General features: G+C 35.6%; 1 protein-coding gene across 2 annotated transcripts in view; it reads left to right on the forward strand.

Moving 5' to 3' along the window:
* Nucleotides 1-20,941, forward strand: part of LOC150086870 (MAP kinase-activated protein kinase 2-like) — a 197,501-nt gene that overhangs the window by 99,725 nt on the left and 76,835 nt on the right. For both annotated transcript variants that reach the window (XM_090371638.1, XM_090371637.1), the window contains exon 5: nucleotides 2,737-2,863. In XM_090371638.1, coding sequence (XP_090227764.1) covers nucleotides 2,737-2,863 — 127 coding nt within the window. The remainder of the gene's footprint in view (nucleotides 1-2,736; nucleotides 2,864-20,941) is intronic.

Here is a 20,941-nt window from a genome sequence, read left to right on the forward strand (position 1 = left end):
CTAAAATCTAAATTAAGAGATATAAGCAGACTTACTGTGTCCAAGCCAAATAGCAAAATGTGGACTTTAATGCAGCCAAAAAAGAAATGGATGAGAAAATAGTCAACCTCTAGGGAGGATTGAAAGTTTGGAAAGTGGAGACCCGTGTGTTGGACATGGTAAAATGTTCATGAAATTAGGCACTATGTTAATTATTAAGTTCAGGCATAATGAAACTTAATGATAGCAAAGTAGTGCAAAAGGCTGGTGGAGTAGGACAGAGAACCTGAATCTCATGAAGGCAAATATATAGCAGTATGTTTAGAAATAGTTTCTCCTCCAACCATTAACATATAATTTCAGAGAAATAAAAATGAAGAGTACAGGAAAGTTAAAAATGTGATGCTAGATATGAGATAAAGCTCAGGCAAGTCCAGGATCGCAAGCTCATTTCTTTAGAAGGACCTTGAATTTCAGAGAAATAAAAATGAAGAGTACAGGAAAGTTAAAAATGTGATGCTAGATATGAGATAAAGCTCAGGCAATTCCAGGATCGCAAGCTCATTTCTGTAGAAGGACCTTGAGCTGAAGTTGCAAGTTATGTCTGTGAACTTAAGTGAGGCAATGTATAATATTATAAAATAAGAAAAATAGGAAAAAAGAGGAATATATACAAAAGAGAAATTAATAAAGCAAAAACCATATATAGTAAGACAAGACAGAGTGAAGAGATATGTAAATAGAAGAAGCCGTATTGATACGTATGACTCTATATATAATAAATAATGAATGAAATCACAAATGAAATAAAAAAATATATATAATAATAATGACTGAAATCAAAAAAAATAACAACTAAAAACAAAACTGGGTTGCTTGAAACTAAATGGCTAGAAACATAGTGTATTTCAAGTAACCTAATCTTCTTTTTGGTCATTATTTTTTCATACATGATTTTATTTATTATTTATAGTCGTACGCATCAATACAGCTTCATCCATTTACATATCTATTCATTCTGTCTTGTCTTATTATATACAGTTTTTGCTTTATTAATTTCTATTTTCTACATATTCCCTTTGTTTTCTTATTTTATAATATTATATACCACCTCACTAAGTTCACAGACATAACTTCAGTTCAAGCTTCTTCTATAGGAATGTGCTTGCAATCGCAGGCTTCCCGAGCTTTATCTTATATCTTGCATCACACTTTTAACTATCCTGTGTTCTTCATTTTTATTTCTCTGAAGTTATTAGAGTTATTGAGGATGGAAGAGAAACTATTTCTAATCATACTACTATATATTTGCCTTCATTAGGTTCGGGTTCTGTCTATCCCACTCCGCTGGCCTTTTTGCACTACAGTAAACCCCCGCTATTCGCGGGGGTTACGTTCCTGAGAAATGTCGCGAATACCGAAAATGCGAATACTGAGTTATGACTCCCATAGTAAAAAAGGGGTTCCGTTCCAAAGTATGAAATATATAAGAAAAACTAGTCTAAAATTTTGTCTATGTATGTATTATAGGTACCTTCATAATATGACTATGTACATAGACAGTCATATGTACATACAAAAGTCTGTTTTACACGGCAAATGATAAATCTACCGTCTGTTTTACGGTAGATTTATCATTTTTGTAAGCATATCAATTTATAAATTGATAATGGCTGCAGTTTACCTTTTTACTGAAAAAATATTGCGCATCAAGGGAAAAAAAAAATAAATGCAAAGATAAAAAAAAAATGATAATAAGATCAATTTATAAGCATATAAATTAAAAGCAAACGACGAAACCTTCCATGACAAGCGCATAACACATACTGAACAAGGATTAGCGAGAAACATCCACGCTCGCGATTTTGTCACCCCTCTCCCCCTACCCACTGAGCGCTGTTTTGACCGGCAAAGATACTTTTAGCCATGCCCATGTTTTTTTTATGGTGGAAAATATTCACGGCGCTTTAAAATTCACATTTTTTTAGGTTTCATTTTATATTAAATCAGCGATCGCGAAACCGCGAATAGCGGGGGTTTACTGTACTTCGCTATTGCTAAGTTTCATTATGCCTGAACTAATAATTCACATATTGGATAATTTTATGCACATTATTGCACATTTTACCATGTCTAACAGGGGTTGCCACTTTCCAAGCCTTCAATCAACACTTTATTCATTCCTCCATTTTTTTTTTTTTTTTTTTTTTTTTTTTTTTAAAGCTACATTAAGGTCCACACATGGTTATTTGTCTTGAACATGGTAAGTCTGCTTATATCACTTAATTTAGATTTCAGTTTTATTGCTTTCATTCTCTGTCTGGTCAACAATGATCAATGTGCACTATGCATACATTTTATAATTACTATTAAAATATACTATAAAACCATTTTATATAACCCTAAAACCCTATTAAAATTACTATTGCCATACTGTAATTGATTTTCACTGAAACACAGAACCCCCTTATAATTTTTTCCTTACAGTTTGGGCAGTTGCTCCCTGGATGAAGTCACTCAAATTGTAGATATACAATAGTAAGTTGTTTGCATGTGCATTTTCCACAGATTTATTAGGTATGTCTTCTTTTTTTCACTATTCTTCCTCAAATACTAATACGTATATTCTAACAAATACTACTATATATATGAAATTGCAGACTGGCAATGCTAAAAAAAATAAAATAAAAATAATGGCAATTTATAGATTTTATCCTGATATATTTGAAAGTGATAGATATGTATTTATTTTTCCAGCCAGAGAATTTACTGTACAGTAAAGTAGATCACACTGCTACACTAAAACTAACAGACTTTGGCTTTGCAAAGGAAACAACAAATTTGAATTCTCTTCAGACACCATGTTATACACCATATTATGTTGGTAAGTTTCATATTTGTTGATGAAATTATTTTGGCAGTAAAATAGAATATTGAACCAGCTTTGTTCTCAAGAAGCTCTGAAAATAAATATTACAGCTGAAAAGCATGTAAACAAATTAAAAATACTACTGGAGTACCAACAACAAGATAATGCCAGCCATCATAAAGAATAATCAAAATTCAGTCTGTTCCTGTGAATTTATGCTTATTTTCATCAGTAAAATATTCAGATGTAATAATGCAGATTTAGATTTGCATAATGTGGTTTCAGTTTCAGTGACATAGACCTTTTATAATCAGAGTATATTTTTTTAGCCAAAAAAGTTTACTATGAAATAGACTTGCTCATATACTGAACCCCCCCCCCCCCGTGCCAGCTAAAAGCAGTGGAAATACTGTTATTGTATAATACATTCGTTAGCTCCTTGTACGAGAAGGTTTATTAAATAAAACATATTTAAGTCTTAAATTTTATTTTTGAAAATGTTATTTTTTACTTTTGAATTTTTAAAAGTTGCGCACAGTATTTACATAGCTACCAAATGTAAATGTCCAGATATATAATGGAGAGTCCATCTTTTTGACCACTGTCATTTTCATAAACAATAGGTTGATTTTTTTTTATTCATCATACTATTTTTTTTCTTTGCAGCTTCACGAGCTTTAAGTTTTTTGTACTAACAACATCATTATCCTGTAGAATTTGTTGGCAACTGTGTGTGTGTGTGTTGAAAAGCACAAAAAAAAAAATGGGGGGGGGAAGTGTTTATTGTTAGGAAATACTACTGATGTAGGAATTCAGTTGTTTCTGCTCAAAGAAGATACTGACAACACCTCAGCTGGCTTGATGGACCAACAAACTTAACAGTATTGGGGTTAGTGGATCAATTTCAGAGAACAGGCAGTGTTGTAGATGAAAGGAAGTGATATGCAGACTGGCTAGCATTAAGAATGCCAGAGAGTATTGATGAAGCTTGGGAAATTTTGCTGTGAAACCCAAGGAAGAGTTTATGTAAACTTTCACAACAGATGAGGAGTCTTACACAAAGGAAAATTTTGCCGACCGGGCTAGCCGAGTGGGTAAAGTACCTGCCCGGCAACCCAAAGGTCGCGGGTTCGATTCCCGCCTCGGGCTTGGATCAAAGTACTGCAAAAACCTTGGGAGGTGCAATATGGCCACAGAAGCCGATGCGCCAACAACTACCAAATCAAAAAAAAAAAAACAAAAACAAAGGAAAATTTATTGAAATGACTTATTTGCATATCTCTGCAAAATTCAGCTCAGCCAGCAACTAACACCAAGTGTAAAAGAAGAGCATATTCAGTTTGCCACAGAATTCAGTGCACTTTTACAGCAAGCGTCTTACATTATAAAGTACAGTTTTCAATGAAGTGCATTTTCATTTAGACAGGTATATGAATAAGCAAAATGCTAGATTTTGGGCTCTGGAGAATCCACACATTATTGTTGACAATCCCATTACATGCATGCATGCACAAAGGATCACCCTGTAGTGTGCACTCTCTGCATTTGGCATTTTTGGGCAAGTGTTTGTCAAAAGAAACATCACAAATGATGTTTGTGATGTTTCTTTGTAGCCTTTGCCCTCTTCAGAAAAAATGAGTCAGAGTTTTGTTCATATCAGTGACCTTTCTGTTTACACCTGGCTGTCAAGAGCATTTCCTGGCTGAATATTCTTTCACATTCAGTGTTGCTGTGAGGAATTGTTAAAATGCTAAGCATGACATGGAATAATTTGTTATATTTCAAGTTACTGGTAAATTTCTCAGTTCCAAAACTAAGTACCATTGTACATCAGTTCTTTCATCTTTCATAATAGCGTCTGGTAGGAACTCACTCAGAAACTGACAAATCTGATGGTGCAAATCATAAATAGACTTCATCTATTTCTTTTTATTTAATGATGCCAAAAAGTTGTCCACAAAAAAATTTCAGTATTATTATTAGTAGTAGTGCCGTGTGATGCAAGAAAGGAAGCTTATAAATTATCAGCAAAAAAAGTCCCATATCACCTATCCAACCCCCTCCAATAATTTGATAAGTTCTTCCTTGAATTTATTCAAACTTCCTACTTTCAGAACACCAGATGGAAGTTCATTCCATCAATCAACCACCCTCAGCACATCTATCCTGTAACCATCCTTCCTCAATTTGAATTTATGCCCCCTCATACAAATAATCTGAGCAAGAGGAAGAATGCAATCAGCATTGAGCTTTCTCAGTCCATTTAAAGCCTTAAACACCTCAATCAGATTACCTCACAGGTGTCTAGTTTCCAGATGCTGCAATTTGCAGGAATGAAGCCTTTCTTGTTAAGAGTACTGTTTTGTTCCCTTCACTAATCTTGTTAACTTTCTCTGCACCTGTTCCAGTAGATCTACTGGAACAACTGCATACTGGTCTGGAAGCCTCATTTTCCCAAAATGAGGCTTCCAGACCAGTATGCAGTACTCTAAAGATGTGGCTTAGCCCCATTGTCTTGTACAGAGGGATAATCACCTTATCCCTGCAAGCAAAGTTTCTGTATATCATTGACAAAACCCCATGAGCTATCCTGGTAGCCTGTTTGCATTGTGCTCAGAGAACCTCATATCCCACTCTGACTGCACAATTACCCCCAAGTCTTTCATTTTTTACCTTTTTCATTTTACACTACCCTGAGTGTGTAGTACCATAGCGTTGGTATGTTAATCTGGGATTACTTCTGATCATATGCAGTACCTTGCATTTGTCGATGTTAAACTTCAACTGCAATTTCTCAGTAGATCTACTTAATTTTTTTTTAAAATCTTGTTGCAATAGTTTACCCTGATTACTGTCATTAACCACCCTGCCGACCTTTGTATCATCTGCAAACTTAGACATTAAGCCTGATATACCTTCATCAATATCATTATTAATTTTGAAAACAAAAATGGGCCCAGTACTGAGTCCTGTAGGACTCCACTAATAACATTAGTCCTTGAACAGCAGTGTCCATTAATATGAGGGGCATTCAATAAATTATCTACCTAAGGTACTTCCCATAGTTGTATTTCAGTGATTCACGATTTATCATGTTCCTACATACCTCAACTTGAATCATACTAATTTTAATCCCACTATCTTTTTAGGTTGTGCTGCTGTAACAGAAAGAAGGAAGACACCGGTATCAAATTATGGATTTGCTGAAATTGGAGCATTTTTCAATCATCAAGTTTCTCACCAAAGAAGGAAATGGGCCAAAGGCCATTCATGAAAGGATGGTCGCTGTATATGGCAACAGTGCACCTTCAGAGGACCAGGTGAAATTCTGGTCAAAACAATTCAAGTGGGGTAGAGAGTCCATCAAAGATCATTCATGTCCAGGAAGGCCTGTGACAGTGACCACTCCAGAAATGTGCCAAGCTGTGGAAACCCTTGTGCTGAATAACAGACGTTTAAAGGTGTCCCAAATCTCTAGGGAATATAACTTACCTAAGGAAGCATTTATAACCATCCTCCATGAACATTTGGGGATGACTAAGGTAAGCTAGAAGAAAACCTGGAAGACAAATGCAGAGATGGATAGATGAAATTCATGAGTTTTTGGGTAGTAAATGGATGGCCAGTGCTCAAAACAGAAGCAACTGGAAAGTTGCTGGAGAGGCCTTCATCCTGCAGTGGATTGAAAATGGCTGATGATGATGATGATGAAGGTAAGTGCACCGTACTCTGAATTGCTTCTGCACAGGGGTCAGAAATCTGACACCTGTGCAAAAGCAATTCAGAGTATAGTGTTGTGAGGAGAATTTAGAGCTTTTATGGATGGGATTCTGAAACTCATCTCCAGAATTGTTACGGGTGATGAAAGATGTGTTCATCACTGGAATCCTGAGACCAAGCAAAAATCAATACAATGGAAGCACAAGGGTTGTTCCCAACCCAAAAGATTTTGGACACAACCTTCAGCTGGCAAGATTATGGCCACCATTTTTTGGAATGCTGAGGGAATTTTGTACATTGTAATTTTGTACTTGGAACACAAGCAGACAGTCACTGGGCAGTCATACATGTACCTACTGTACAAGCTAAGGGATGTCATAAAAGAAAAACACTGTAGAAAACTTTCCAGAGGAGTGCTGCTTCTTCAGGACAACACACCAGTGCACAGGCCACATGCTGTTGCTGCTGCTTTGAGAGACTGTGACTTTACAGCACTTACCCATCCATCTTACAGTTCGGATCTGGCCCCCAGTGACTATTTCCTGTTTCGAAGCCTCAAGAAAAACATACATGGATGTCGCTTTGCTGATGATAATGAACTGAAGTCTTCTGTTTCTGTGTTCTTTGATGCAAAGGACAAAGAATTTTGACTGGTATTTCCTCATTGCCAACAAAATGGAACAAGCGTATTGAAGTTCAGAGTAGTTACATTGAAAAAAAAATAATAATAATGAAAAGATTTTTGCCTCTCTGTCTGTCATTTCCTTCATAGGTAGGTAGATAATTTATTGAACACCCCTTGAAACACTGTCTTCTACTCAACCATCCCTTTATCCAGAGCAGTAACTTGCCCATAATGCCATACTGGTCCAATGTGTACAGCATTCTTTAAGGTGCAACAGTATCAGAAGGCTCTCCTGAAATTCAAGTATATGTCCAGAGTTATTTTTCGTATACAGTTCCTTTGTTATTGCATCATAGTAATCAGTTTGGTCAGACAAGATTGCCCCTTAACAAATCCATGCTGCAACTACAATAATTGCATTCCTGTCCAGATGATCCTGCATTACCTCCTTATTTCCCCTTAAATACAAATTAAAACTAACAGGGCTGTAATTACCACATTTTGATCCCCTTTGTAAATTGGAGATTCATTTGCACATCTCCAGTCCATTGTGACCTCCCTCTTATTGCTTCCCTAACATGCTACTGGAGAAAAGTCATCCAAGGAATCCTCAAGTCTTGCTAGTGTGCGAGTGACCAATCCATATATGGAAAGTTAAAATCCTTCATTATGAAACATTCTGATTTACTGGCCCACTCTGTTTCTCTGTATAGATGTTGTTATACTCATCGCAGTCATTAATACACTCCTACTCTCATTTTCATTTTCCCACTGTTTGTCACACCAAACTGACTCAACATTGCACAGGCCACTCATGTTGACTGGATGCACTTCCTTAGATTTAATATGCTTCTTAAACATTGCTATGAACTAACATGCCAGTATGTTGGTTTAACCTTTTCTGAGGGAATTTGTAAGTTTGTAAAACTTGAAAAAACTAACTACATAAGTAAAATATAAAAGAAACTGCCTACAAAAGTAAAATTAAAATAACATAAAAAATGGGGAAAAAAATATAAGCTCAAAGAGGATAAAACTTTACCTTGCCTTAATGCACCAAAAGCAATTTTCTCAATGGACTTTTGGGAGGGGGGGGAGTTTTCTTGACTGTATTATCTGGTAGAAGAAACAACAACAGAATTTGGAAAGTTGAAGGGGTAAGAGGAATAAATGAGGATTATTAGACTGTCTTTTTCTTGCATTTTCAGAAAATTAGGTGTTCGCTTGTTTCTTTGTCAATATATCATCAGTATGATAGTATTTGGCTTGTCCAGTGTAGTAGAGATTAGTATACCAAGTTAATATATGTGAATGCATGCTAAACAAGAATTTAATGGTGCAAAATGTGCAAAGGTTCTGCCTCCAATACCAAACCAAAGTCTTAGTTATCTCTTAGTTAGAAAATGCAAGTAATTTTAGTGAGTGTTTTGGTGCATGTGAATTCGAATTTTGTATTTAGTTATTTATGATTTGAATAACTTGAAGGTTACTATCAATTTCCTAAGATGACTTAGCATTGGCATTTGATTATATTCCAAATTTTCGTTTAAAAGCCATAAGCTGTTATTATCGTGATACCTTATGTTGGATTTATTCCAAAATCTAGTGTTTTTTTTTATTTTTTTTTTTTATAGTGGATTATTTATAAAGTGGCTCCTAGGAAAAGAAATCCACTAATTTCAGACTCATACTTAGTTCTATGCCTTTTCTTAAGGTTTTATAAAAGTTCCTCTTATATATCCTAGTCAGTCATATCTTTGCTGCTAGAATAGAATCTATTCATTATGATTGTCCCAGTTGATTCACTGTCCCATGTCTGAATCAGTTGTCAGTAGTGTACAATGCTTGACAAAATCTATATATAGATTATCTATTTATATAGTTTTAGTAAATAATACAGGGATTACATTGATCTTTTTACAGGAAGGCTTCTTATCCAACTCTCCTAGTCCACGTAAATTAATTAAAATACAATGAACGACAATGTTTTCCTATACTGATGGTTGCGTCACGGTTGATAGTTTTGGGGTTGGGTTGGGGCCTTGACGGTGATTCCGGGTTATTAAGTTGGTGTCATAGCTGTCATTACGGAACACATTAAAATGCATTGTATTTTAATTAATTTAAGTGATGGACTAGGAGAGTTGGATAAGAAGCCTTCCTGTAAAGAGATCAAGGTAACCTCTATATTATTTACTAAAAGTAACAAAAAATATAGGAGATATTGAGCAGATAATAGCTTTTATTATGCTAAATAACATCATTAAGGGCGAGCAGCCAAAATCAAAGGAAATACAGCAAGAAGCAAGGCTTCTGTTTCTGTTATGACATATATGTAGCAGACAGAAAAGGTGAGCTGATGTATATATCATAGCCGACCCTAGCTCACTTTTTCTGTCATAACAGAAGCAGAGTTCCATAATGCATGAGGAAAGGCCTATTCCTCATGCATTATGGAACCCAAAGCAAAAGGCCTTTTCCTAAGTGACCTCTGTAAACGCAAGTAAATAATTACATAGTGATATTTATTCCACGTTGAGAATTCAATGTGGTGGGGTAGCCAATGGGAGAGGAAGGATGCGGGTCATGTGGTACAAGTGGGTGGGGCAATTGTCACTACAAATGCACAGGTAAATAATAAATAGGTCATTTCCTGATTAGATATTGATCATAGTGGCATAGTGTTTGAGTAAGGCACCACCTGTGGTTTCCCACATGTGCGCCATCAGTATTCTTGTGATGAATATATATATATATATATAGAAAGAAGAGAAAAGACAGATAAAGATAATTAGTATTGCAAACACCACTACCTGCTGCTTATAATAACTAAGATTAAAACAAATAAAATATTTGCCAGTAGCATGGCAAACCAATGGAGCAAAAATATAAATGAACCATACATAATAAAACAAATGGGGGGGGGGGGGGATTTGAAGAGAAAGGGTATTGCAGAAGCAGTGCTCCTGAAATAATTTAGAAAGGCCGAAGTGTACAATGCCAAAACAGATTTAAGAAAATGCCAATTAAATGAAAATTTAACAGTGCCAAATTTAACGAGTATTATGTAAGTTGGGAAGTGGCTGTATTTTCATTGATTTAATCTCAGTTATTATAAGCAGCAGGTAGTGGAATGTGCATTAATGCAGCCACTGGTGTTTGCAATACTAATTTTCTTTATCTTTCTTTTTATGATAATTAGTTTAAATTTTCATATTATTATTCATTGTAGTAGTGAGCGATATGCTAATGCTGCACTCTTACCACCCTCTATAATCTTATATTCACTATATATTCTGGTTTAACAGTAACTTTGTCAGTGGTATGGTGTTGCCATTTGAGTGCTACTTTCTGTTCTATTATAATTTTTCACTGCATAAGGGCCACCATTATTTAAATCCATTTCATTTGTGGATTGATGTTTATTGGTTTATGTATGCATCGATTTGCCTTGTGGTCCTCCATCGAGATGGGGCATAATGGTAGGTCTATTTTATTTTTATTTACTTTTATTGGTCTATATGTTGTAGATAGCATATATCTCCTTTTTTTTTTTGTTAAATTTCACGTAATTCGAACACGTAATTTTATTCAGGACCGTAATTCAGAGAGGCGCCACTAAATTTTCATTTAATTGGCATTTTCTAAAATATATTTTGGTATTGTACATTTCTAAATTATTTTAGGAGTGTTGCTTCTGTAATACCCTTTGTTTAGTTTCATTATGCATGGTTCATTTATATTTTTGCCCTACTGGTTTGCCATTCTACTGGCAAGTATTTTATTTGTTTTAATCTTAGTTACATATATACACACACACCCTAGAGGAGGTTGAAAAACTTCTAGCCTCTCATAGAAGGAATACAGGAAAGTTGTGAAAACCCATTTATTTTTCAACATAGTCCCCCCTCTTAAGTCAACACACTTTCTGGCATAATCCACTAGTTTTTGTAACCTGCTCAAGTAAAATTCAGAAGAGTTTGACTCAAACCAGTTGTTGACTCCATCCATCACAGCATTATTACTATTAAATTTCTGTCCTTTCAAGCTCTGTTTGTGATTCAAAAATAAAAAAATAATGCAAAGGAGCCAAATCCAGTGAGTAGGACAGGTGCTGTAATAGCTGGAACCCAGCATTGTCTTGATGCAGGAAAGACTCCTTTGAGGCCAATTTCTTGCGCCTCTTAAGCGTTGGTTCCTCCTGGAAATATCTCAGTAGGTTAGAATAATACAGGCACTCCCCGACTTATGTAATACTCGACTTCCATAAATTCGACTTTACGTCAGTTTTTTGCCGGCCGGTATAAACTTAAAAAAATTGTGGAAACGCATTTTACATCCTGTAGGAATAACTGGAGGTATTGGGAAAACATTGCAATGAGAACCCAATAACATTGGTTTTTTTTTTTTTTTTTTTTGGTAATTCGTTACAAGACCTCGGAATTTGAAATTTTTGCTATATAGCTAAGCTATTTATCTCTCTAAAATGTCATTTTTGTAATGGAGTGCTACCCTTTCATCATTATCATATGTTCCTTTATAAGAATGAATTTTGAACTGCTTTGTTGATATTTTTCTAAAGAATATTTCTGGAGGTCACGATCATAAAACAATTTGCGCTTTCCAGTTTATTGGGCTTTTCTGTTAGTGCATCTATTTATAAACTGGTAGTAAACTTGATCTTATTGCATTTTGCGATAATCCCGATAACTAGAATTGTGTGGGTTTTTACGTTATTATGGTAAAATGTGTTCCCCTTCACTGAAATCTTCAATTGGATAAGAAACATAAATAAATTTTCAGAATCTTCTCTTCATTCCTATTTACTTATTACAATGATGAAGGGAAAATACAAGTGGTGGCAGTGCTAGGAAACTAAACAAAATTGATTTAGAAATGATTAAGAAGTAAGAAGCAGGACAAAGTTTGTCATCTATTGCATGGAAATTAGGTCTCGCTGCTTCAACAGTGAATGTTATTTCAAAGGACAGTGTGCATATAAAAGAACATGTTAAAGAATCAATGCATTTAAGATCAACAATGATCACAAAACAGCATCTGGGTGCTATATAGAAGATGGAAAATGAGATTCAGTAGCAAGTGCCCCTGAGTTTAATGGCCATTTGAGCAAAAGCAACAAGTATTTATGAAGATATTAAGGATAAGTACGGCAAACTCCAAGTCAAGTTTGTGACAAGCAACACGTGGTTTAATAGGTTCAAGCATCACGCTGGTTTCCACAATGTTAAAGTATGCAGTGAAGTCACAGTACAAATTCTGCAGCAGCAGAGAAATTTTGTGGCATGTTTGAAAAAACCCCTTCTAAATTTCCACAGCCCTCAACCTCTGCAGCGGTATACTTATCAACTGGAAACGTTGATTCTGGCAACGATGCTCAAAAGGTAAAACTTGCTGACGTTGCCTGTCCCCTCCCTTTTTTTTTGTAATTTAATAATTTTGAAATTTTTGTAATTGCACACTTTTGTAATTTTTCCTATGCATGAGATAAAAAAAAAAAAAAATTGAATAAATAATTCTATTTACATATCCGTCGAACATTTCTTTTTTGCTACAATAAAATTCAGCAAGCATAGTTGTGAGTGCTGCATAAGCATTTAGGGAAATTTCGACACGTAAAATTCGACTTGTGTAGAATTCCGCAGAATGCAACCCTTACGTAAGTCAGTGAGTGCCTGTACTTGGCATTTGATAGTGGCACCTTGTTCTAGGAAATCAACCATGATCACTCCTACATCCCAAAAGATGGATGCTGCGACCTCCCCGATTGATTCTGCACTGAAAGTTTTTTAGGAGGGGGAGAAGAGAAATGCTTCTACTGTTTTGATTGTTCTTTTGTTTTGCGGTTGAAGTAGTGCACCCATGTTTCATCCATAGCGACATAATGCTCCCAGAACTAAGCTTTATTATGTTCAAAATGCTGCACAATCTCATGACAACACCTCACTCTTTCCCACTTCTGATCAGCATTCAGTGCTTTAGGGACCCACCTCAAATAAACCTTCATTCCTAAAACATTTGACACAACATCATGAAGCTGTCATTTACCTTTTCTATCCCCACAGTCAACTGTAAGTTATAAGAGCATAATGTAAATTTAGTTTTAATTAATGTGTTATTTTATATTATGAGAACTTCTTTAAGTCCCATTAATGCGATTGCCTAGTAATTAGCCATTATGTGAAATATACATTATATTTATTAATTATATGATATGGAACTGTAGAGTCATTGTTATAACTAGTGTATATTACACAATACATAGCTGCAAATGTGGATATGATGAATAGCCTCTCAGCAGCAAAGTGATGCCTAATGTTCCACCTTGGAAGATGGTCCTCAGTTGCTACTTGAAGGTAAGATGGAAATTAATTCCGATGCATATTCATAGGGATAGTATTCATGCTCTAGGTTGCTGTTTGTTAGTAAATCCCTGTTTGGCTGTTAATATGGCTTATATCCATATGGAATAATTAGTTCAAAAAATTATAAGTAATTCAGATATTGGACCTAATTGTGGTTCATTATTAGTAACTGCGGAATATGGAAGAAGGAGACAAAAATGGATATGCATAAATCCTATCTTTTTGATTAAGTATTGGGCTGTGCTCTCCCCTGATGAGTTATGAGGAGCCTTATGTAAGATAAACAAACTGCCTTTCTTTCTTAATTTTAGCATCTCCACACTACATAAGTAGTGTAGTGAAATAAGAATGAAATAAAGTAGTTTGTGGTCTCCTTATGCTGTCATGAGGTTGTCCATCATTTTCAGCTATGTACTGCATAATACCCACTGTATAACATTGCATCTGTATAACTGTTTCAGAACACACAATATACAGTAAAAGTCTGAAAATCTGAACTTTTCAAAAACTCACAAACTTTTTAATTTTAGTGGACTTTTGTATGTGCGTGCAAAAGTATTTAAAATGCGCAATCAAACCGTGGCAACGTTATAATTTTTGTCCTATTCTTTCCCTTTACCATATATAGCATACGTATTTACAAGCCCATAATAATGGCTTCTAAAATAGATAAACTCCATGGTGTGAAGAGAAAGAACACATTGAAATTGAGTGACAAACTTGAAATAATTAAGAAACTAGAAAGTGGTGTGAGCAATACTGTTTTAATGGAAACATACAACATCGGAAAGTCTACAATTTATGATATAAAAAAGGCAATGAATAAAATTCTAGAATTCACAGCCTTGTCTGAGCCTTACAATAAAATTGCTGAGAGAAAAAGTTTACATCAGTCAAAATTAGAGAATCTCGATAAAGTGTTGTACACTTTATCGAGATTCTCTTCAAGATTCTATCGAGATTGACCGGGCGCATGGATTCTGGGACCGCAAGTGGCTGGAAAGCTGTGGATTGGATCCTCTGGTAACAATAGCATGAACAGAGACAGGGGAGTTAGGCTTCACCCCCTTTTTGAGGCGGTGGTTTTGGCCAGAGATAAATGTTTTAATTTTCCACGTCTCCAGACCACTTCCGGTTCTGGTACAAGTGAAAGGAATGCTGAGTATGCGCCTGGTCATCCACGTGTGCCGTGAACCTGGTATTTAAGGATGTGTCGCTTAAGTCTCACTATTACTGAGGAAGGAGGCAGACACCTCCGAAAGCTCTAATAGTCTTTTTTATCGCTCTTATATTTATATTTTAATGCATTTTAACTTATTTACTTATTTTATTTTTGTTATAGTTTAGTTTTTTGTAAATAATTAAAAGTTTTTTGTAAATATTATTTTACAGTCTTTTCTATCATTTTATTTTATTTTATTTCATTATTCAATCAGTCATAAACGGTTGGTGTGTGTGTTTAAAATTGGAAGTGTTGTACAAATGGTTTTTGCTAAAACGATCAGAAGGAATGGCAATTTCTGGGCTGATGCTTATTGCCAAAGCAAGGTCTTTTAAGGAGCAAATGAACATTGAATCAGAGTGCACATTTAGTGATGGATGGCTTAGGCATTTCAAGACTTCTCATGGTATTAGACAGTTAGATATTGCTGGAGAAAGACAGTTTGCTGATACACAAGCAGCAACGGAATATAGTGCAACATTTAAAAAAAATTGTATCTGACTATGACCTTACAGTCGATCAAATTTATAATGCTGATGAAACAACAGTTTACTGGAAGTGTTTGCCCACAAAAACTTTGGCTGGAAACCAAGAATGAAATGCAATAGGGTTTAAGCTTAATAAGGAAAGAGTAACTGTTTTTATGTGTGTGCTAATGCTTCAGGTCAGCATAAAATTAAGCTTTTGGTGATTGGCAAATTTCAGTGGCCAAGAAATTATTCAAAGCATCATAACTCCTGATAAGATAGAAGAGAATTATTCAGAAGAATCTGGTGAAGAAGAAAAGATATCTTGGGCTACTGCAGAAAAGTCCATTGAAACAGTTATTAAATTTATGGAACAAAACCATTGCTTCAGTCTTCAGGATGTTATGCATGCGCACATGGTGCATAATAATTTTATCACAAAGAAATTACAAAGTCGTAAACAAAGTGATATACAAAAGTATTTAAAGAAAGCAATAGAAGCGTCAAGCAGTGCAGCAGATTGAGTAGAAGCTGCAAGTGTGACATCCACAAGCAGTCCAACAGACGCAACAGAAATCATGGAAAAGAACAAATAAATATTTGTTTGTTTTTCGAACTTTGTATTTTATATGAAAATGTTTCGTTAATAAACTAAAACAAATAATTGATTTATATAAAATATGTATCTTCTGTTTTTGTTTATATACTGTATTTTTCTTTTACGTTGTTCATTTCTAAACACAATTTCAAGCATTACATGCTTTTTTTTTTTTTTTTTTGTGGTGAAAATTTTTGTTTACTTTATTTTTCTTTAAAACTGCTCATTTTGATAAATGAAGTATGCTTTATTTGCTAATGAATAAACTGTCAAAATGTACGTGGTCATCTCTTCTTTATTCCATCTTTGAATTTTAAAAGTACTGCCTGAGAATCCGGATCGACCCAGTCTCCGAGCAGTCTGAATTTTCGGACTTTTACCGTATATAGACCCATACGGCGAAACTGTAATTGTGATATGTAATATAGTCAAGTGGACAAGATAGGATGAGTAAGGTTCCTTTACTCTCTTTCTGTCTTAGTCTTCATCTTGTCACAATATACAAATCCTAAGTTAATTCCCACCCTAAACCATATTCCAAACCACAGTATGATACTAAGATACCTTTTTTATATTAATCTTTCTATCGCTATATCAGGGTGTTCGATCTGGAAGTTTAGATTTTATGTTCCAAAGTGTCCAAGTATTTAATATCTCTACTTTGCCATCCTGTTGTTTTGTTATTGTTTCCCCTCCAATTAATGAAGGCACTTTGATGTCTTAGTTTCTTCTTTATAATGCTTTCTTCTGTAAAGAAAGCAACTGTTTTCCTTTGCCTACATTTTCACCTATATTATGTGCCATTATACAGTCTACTTTACTTCTGCCTTAAAACCATATTACATGGTGTTTCTCTTTATTCCCTGTTTTACCCCTGTTCAATTTGCATAATATTGTATAGAACTAATATTAACTTATCATATAAACTGTACATAGTGTTAAGACTAGTTTCAAGAAATGTTTCTAACTATATTGATTTAAATAATGCCCATTTGGATGTAAGCATTAAATGCCCTGAATTTTAAAAAAAATTGTATCCAAAATAAAACCATGCCTGTAATACCCTGGAGAGGGAGGGGGTGTGATGACTTATTTTTACTACTTTCTGGTATTCTTAATTTTAGCAGAATTACTACAGGTAGAACAACTGAAATCTAAACATTTTTAAGGTGTGTGTGTGTGTGTGTGTGTGTGTGTGTGTGTGTGTGTGTGTGTGTGTGTGTGTGTGTGTGTGTCATTTCACTTTGACGCAAAACTTGTTTTCTAAATAGCACTGATGAATTAGTTCTCCAAATTCCATTCCATTATATTAAAGTAAAGTTATGCAATATTTAACATAACGCTTTTGAAAACTCCTTTGGTAGCTTCATATCTACGGATTTATTTTAGGCAGCTAGCAGTTTGCTGGCTGTTAAACTAATTCCACAATTTATTAGATTTATTTATTAGTTTACATATTTTTTTAATGATTATAAACACAGATGCTTCACTGTACCTAAAAACATTTGCTGAAAAATGGGCTACAAACTTAGTACTAGTAGTAACAAACAATTCAAAGAAGCAAGCTTATACAGCTCTATGAGTCATGGAGTTTTGTCAATGATATATAGGAATTTTGCTAGCAGAGACAAGGAGGTATTATCACTTTGTATAAGGCAATGGTTAGGCCACACCTTGAGTATTGCATACAGGTCTGGAGGCCTCATTTTAGGAAGGATGTAGAGTTGCTAGAATGAGTACAGAGAAAGACAACAAGATTGGTGAGACGAATAGCCATGAAGGGTATTGTGTACAGCGTGTGCCATTTGTATGCAATAAAGAGTTCTTCTTTTGTATGCAAAAAACAAAGGAGTGCTCTTACAAAGAAAGGCTTAAGTTCTACAAGTTGCAGCATCTAGAGACTAGGCACCTGCAAAGTGATTTGATTGAGGTGGTGTATAAGGCCTTGAATGGTTTGAGCAGGCTCAATGCTGACAGGATACTTCCACTTGCTCAGATTAAGAACCTGAGGGGGCACAGATTCAAATCAAGGAAAGACAGTTGTAGAATTGATGAGCTGAAGTTTGCCTTTAGCCAGCAGGTAGTTTATTGCTGGAATAGACTTCCATCTGTTGTTGCGGAAGTTGATAGCTTAAATAAATTTAAGGTTGAACTGGACAAACATTTGGAGTGACTGGATGGGTGAAATAGGAAGGGGTTTTTTTTGGCTGATGCTGTATAAGCTTACTTTCTTGCATCATATGCCTTAACTAATGCTAATGCTATCTGGACATTCTTAGTGAATAAAGAATAATTGCTGATAATCAGATCAAGAGAATAGCTTTCTCTCATTGCCTCTCTAACAATCATCCAAAAATCCAGTCTTGCTACTGTGTGAATGACCAACCCATAAGTTTGTCAATGTGTGGATGCTGATAAAATAACCCATTATAAGACAATCACCACCAAATACGGAGGATACGGAAAGGGGAATGACCACCGCATATCCCGGAGCAATATGGCCTTAGTTGCTAATGCTCCTAAAAACCAAATAACAAACAAACAATTATAAGACAATCTGATTTACTGGACCACTCTTTTTGTCTGTGCAGTTGTTTGTTACACTTATCTGGGTCATATCACCAATAATTGTCCTTTATGCACTTCTTAACCAAGAGCATAACTTCGCTACAATTGTACTCACCTTATTCAAATTCTTCAACCCTTGTGTCATAGTGGCTCCATGTCTCCAATATTTCCACGTTTGCATTTGGCAACTACTTAACCAGTACTCAAAATTCATCAAATTTGTTTGCTACCTAGCATTAGTGTATATGTTCAACATACATGTGCCTATTTTTACTCTAACATAGACCATGTATTTGCTTGTTTCAGACTCCTCAGCATGCCTTCTAATCCATGACACCTTGCTTTTCAGGCTACTGCATGTCCCAATAGAAGCAGTGCTGGAACCACTTTTACCTCTGCCTGCAGCTGCTGTTAATTCATTAGTCTGTGTGTCCCTCCCCCTCCAAAGTTTTCCCCACCTGACTACATCAGCAAATATTCTTGCACGCATTATGTTTAAGTATCCCATCCTTGTAAAAGCAGTGTATCCTGTTAACAAGAACCATGCTGAAAAAAATCCTAACCCATGAGCCTTGAGTCTGTCTCTCACTTTCATAAAATATATCCTAATTTATAACTTTTTCTCAAACTTTTTGTGTACTTGTTATGTAAATCAACAAATCTCCTGCTGTTGTCATTAATACTAACATGTACAACATTATCACATCCTGTGCCCTTAAAAGATAATTTCTCAATCAACTTTTGCTTCTGGTAGGCGTACCCTGATACTATTCCAGCTCTTCTTTTTACAAAATATTTACCATTTCTCTGACTGTAAAGCCACCAATAATATGTACTTTCAGTGGGATCAGCACTTTCTGCTGTGGAAAACATAGTAGTATTGGAATATGATGCAAGAAAGCAAGTGTATGAGCTTATGCAGCATCAGCCAAAAAAAAAAAAATTTTACAAAACAATTCCTTCTAAATGTTTCTCCAGTTCCTCCTTAAATTTATTTAACCTGTCAACTTCCACAATGACAGATGGAAGTTTGTTTCAACAATTAACCACCCGCCGGCTAAAGGCAAATTTCCGCACATCTGTTCTACATCTGTCTTTCCTCAATTTGAATTTAAGCTCCCTTAGGTTTGTAATCTGAACAAGTGGAAGAATCCCATCAGAATTCAGCGTGCTCAACCCATTCAAGACCTTAACACCTCAATCAGATCACCTCGCAGGTGCCTAGTCTCCAGCTGCTGCAACTTGCAGACTTAAGCTTCTCTGAGTAAGAGGATCCCTTCATTCCCCTCACCAACCTTGTTGCCCTTCTCTGTACACACTCAAGCAAATCTACATCCTTCCTAAAGTGAGGCCTCCAGACCTGTACGCAGTACTCAAGGCGTGGTCTGACCATTGCCTTATACAGAGGGACAATCATCTCCTTTTCCCTGCTAGCAAAATTCCTATATATCATTGATAAAACCCCATGACCTGCCCTGGCAGCCTGTCTGCATTGCTCAGAAAACTTCATATCTGACTGCACAATTACTCCCAGATATTTTTCATTTTCTGCCACCTTAAGTGTAGTACCACACAGTTGGTACTACACTTTCTCTGGGGTTACTTCTACCCATATGCAGTACTTTGCATTTGTCAAGGTTAAACTTCAGTTACCAATTCTAAGCCCATCTGCCCAAATTTTCTAGATCCTGTTGCAGTAGCACACTACCATTACTGTCATTAACAACCCTGCCAACCTTTGTGTCATCTGCGAACTTCAACATTAAGCCTGATATACCTTCATCAATATCATTGATAAATATACAAAACAACAGTGAACCCAACACCGAACCCTGTGGGACTCCACTAATAACATTAGTCCATGAAGAGCAGCACCCATTGATTACCACCCTCTGTCTTCTCCCACTTAACCATCCTTTTATCCATTGTCACAATGTCAAAAGACACAGTGTCAAAAGCTTTCCTGAAATCCAAGTATATGAAATGAAAATTATTTTTTGCATCCAGTTCCTTTGTAACCACATCATAATAACCAATCAATTTGTCAGACAAGACTTTTCCTTAACAAACCCATGCTGTGTCTGAATTATTGCTGCAGTTTTGTCTAGACGGTCCTGCGATGCATCTTTAACTAATGACTCCATTATTTTACCCGGAATAGAAGTTAAACTAACTGGTCTGTAATTACTCATATCACCCTTCAATCCCCCTTTGTGAATTGGGGATACATTTGCACAAATCCAGTCCGTGGGGACCTCTCCTGAGTCCAAGGATTCTCTTATAATTATAGCTAAGGGTTTGCTTACTTTCTTTGCTGCCTCCTTTAATATAACTGGATAGATCCCATCCACGCTAGGTGCCATTCTTATGTTTAACTTCAACAATTTCTCCTCCACTTTGCTCTCAGTTATTACAAAATCATTAAGCACCCTGCTACAATTTGATAACCTTCTGGCATTTTCAAACCTTAATAACTCCTCGTGTGAATGTAGTTGCAAAATACTCATTCA

The sequence above is a fragment of the Mastigoproctus giganteus genome, chromosome 4 (assembly GCF_048544385.1).
Source record: "Mastigoproctus giganteus isolate SK-2022 chromosome 4, ASM4854438v1, whole genome shotgun sequence".
NCBI classification, from domain to species: domain Eukaryota; kingdom Metazoa; phylum Arthropoda; class Arachnida; order Uropygi; family Thelyphonidae; genus Mastigoproctus; species Mastigoproctus giganteus.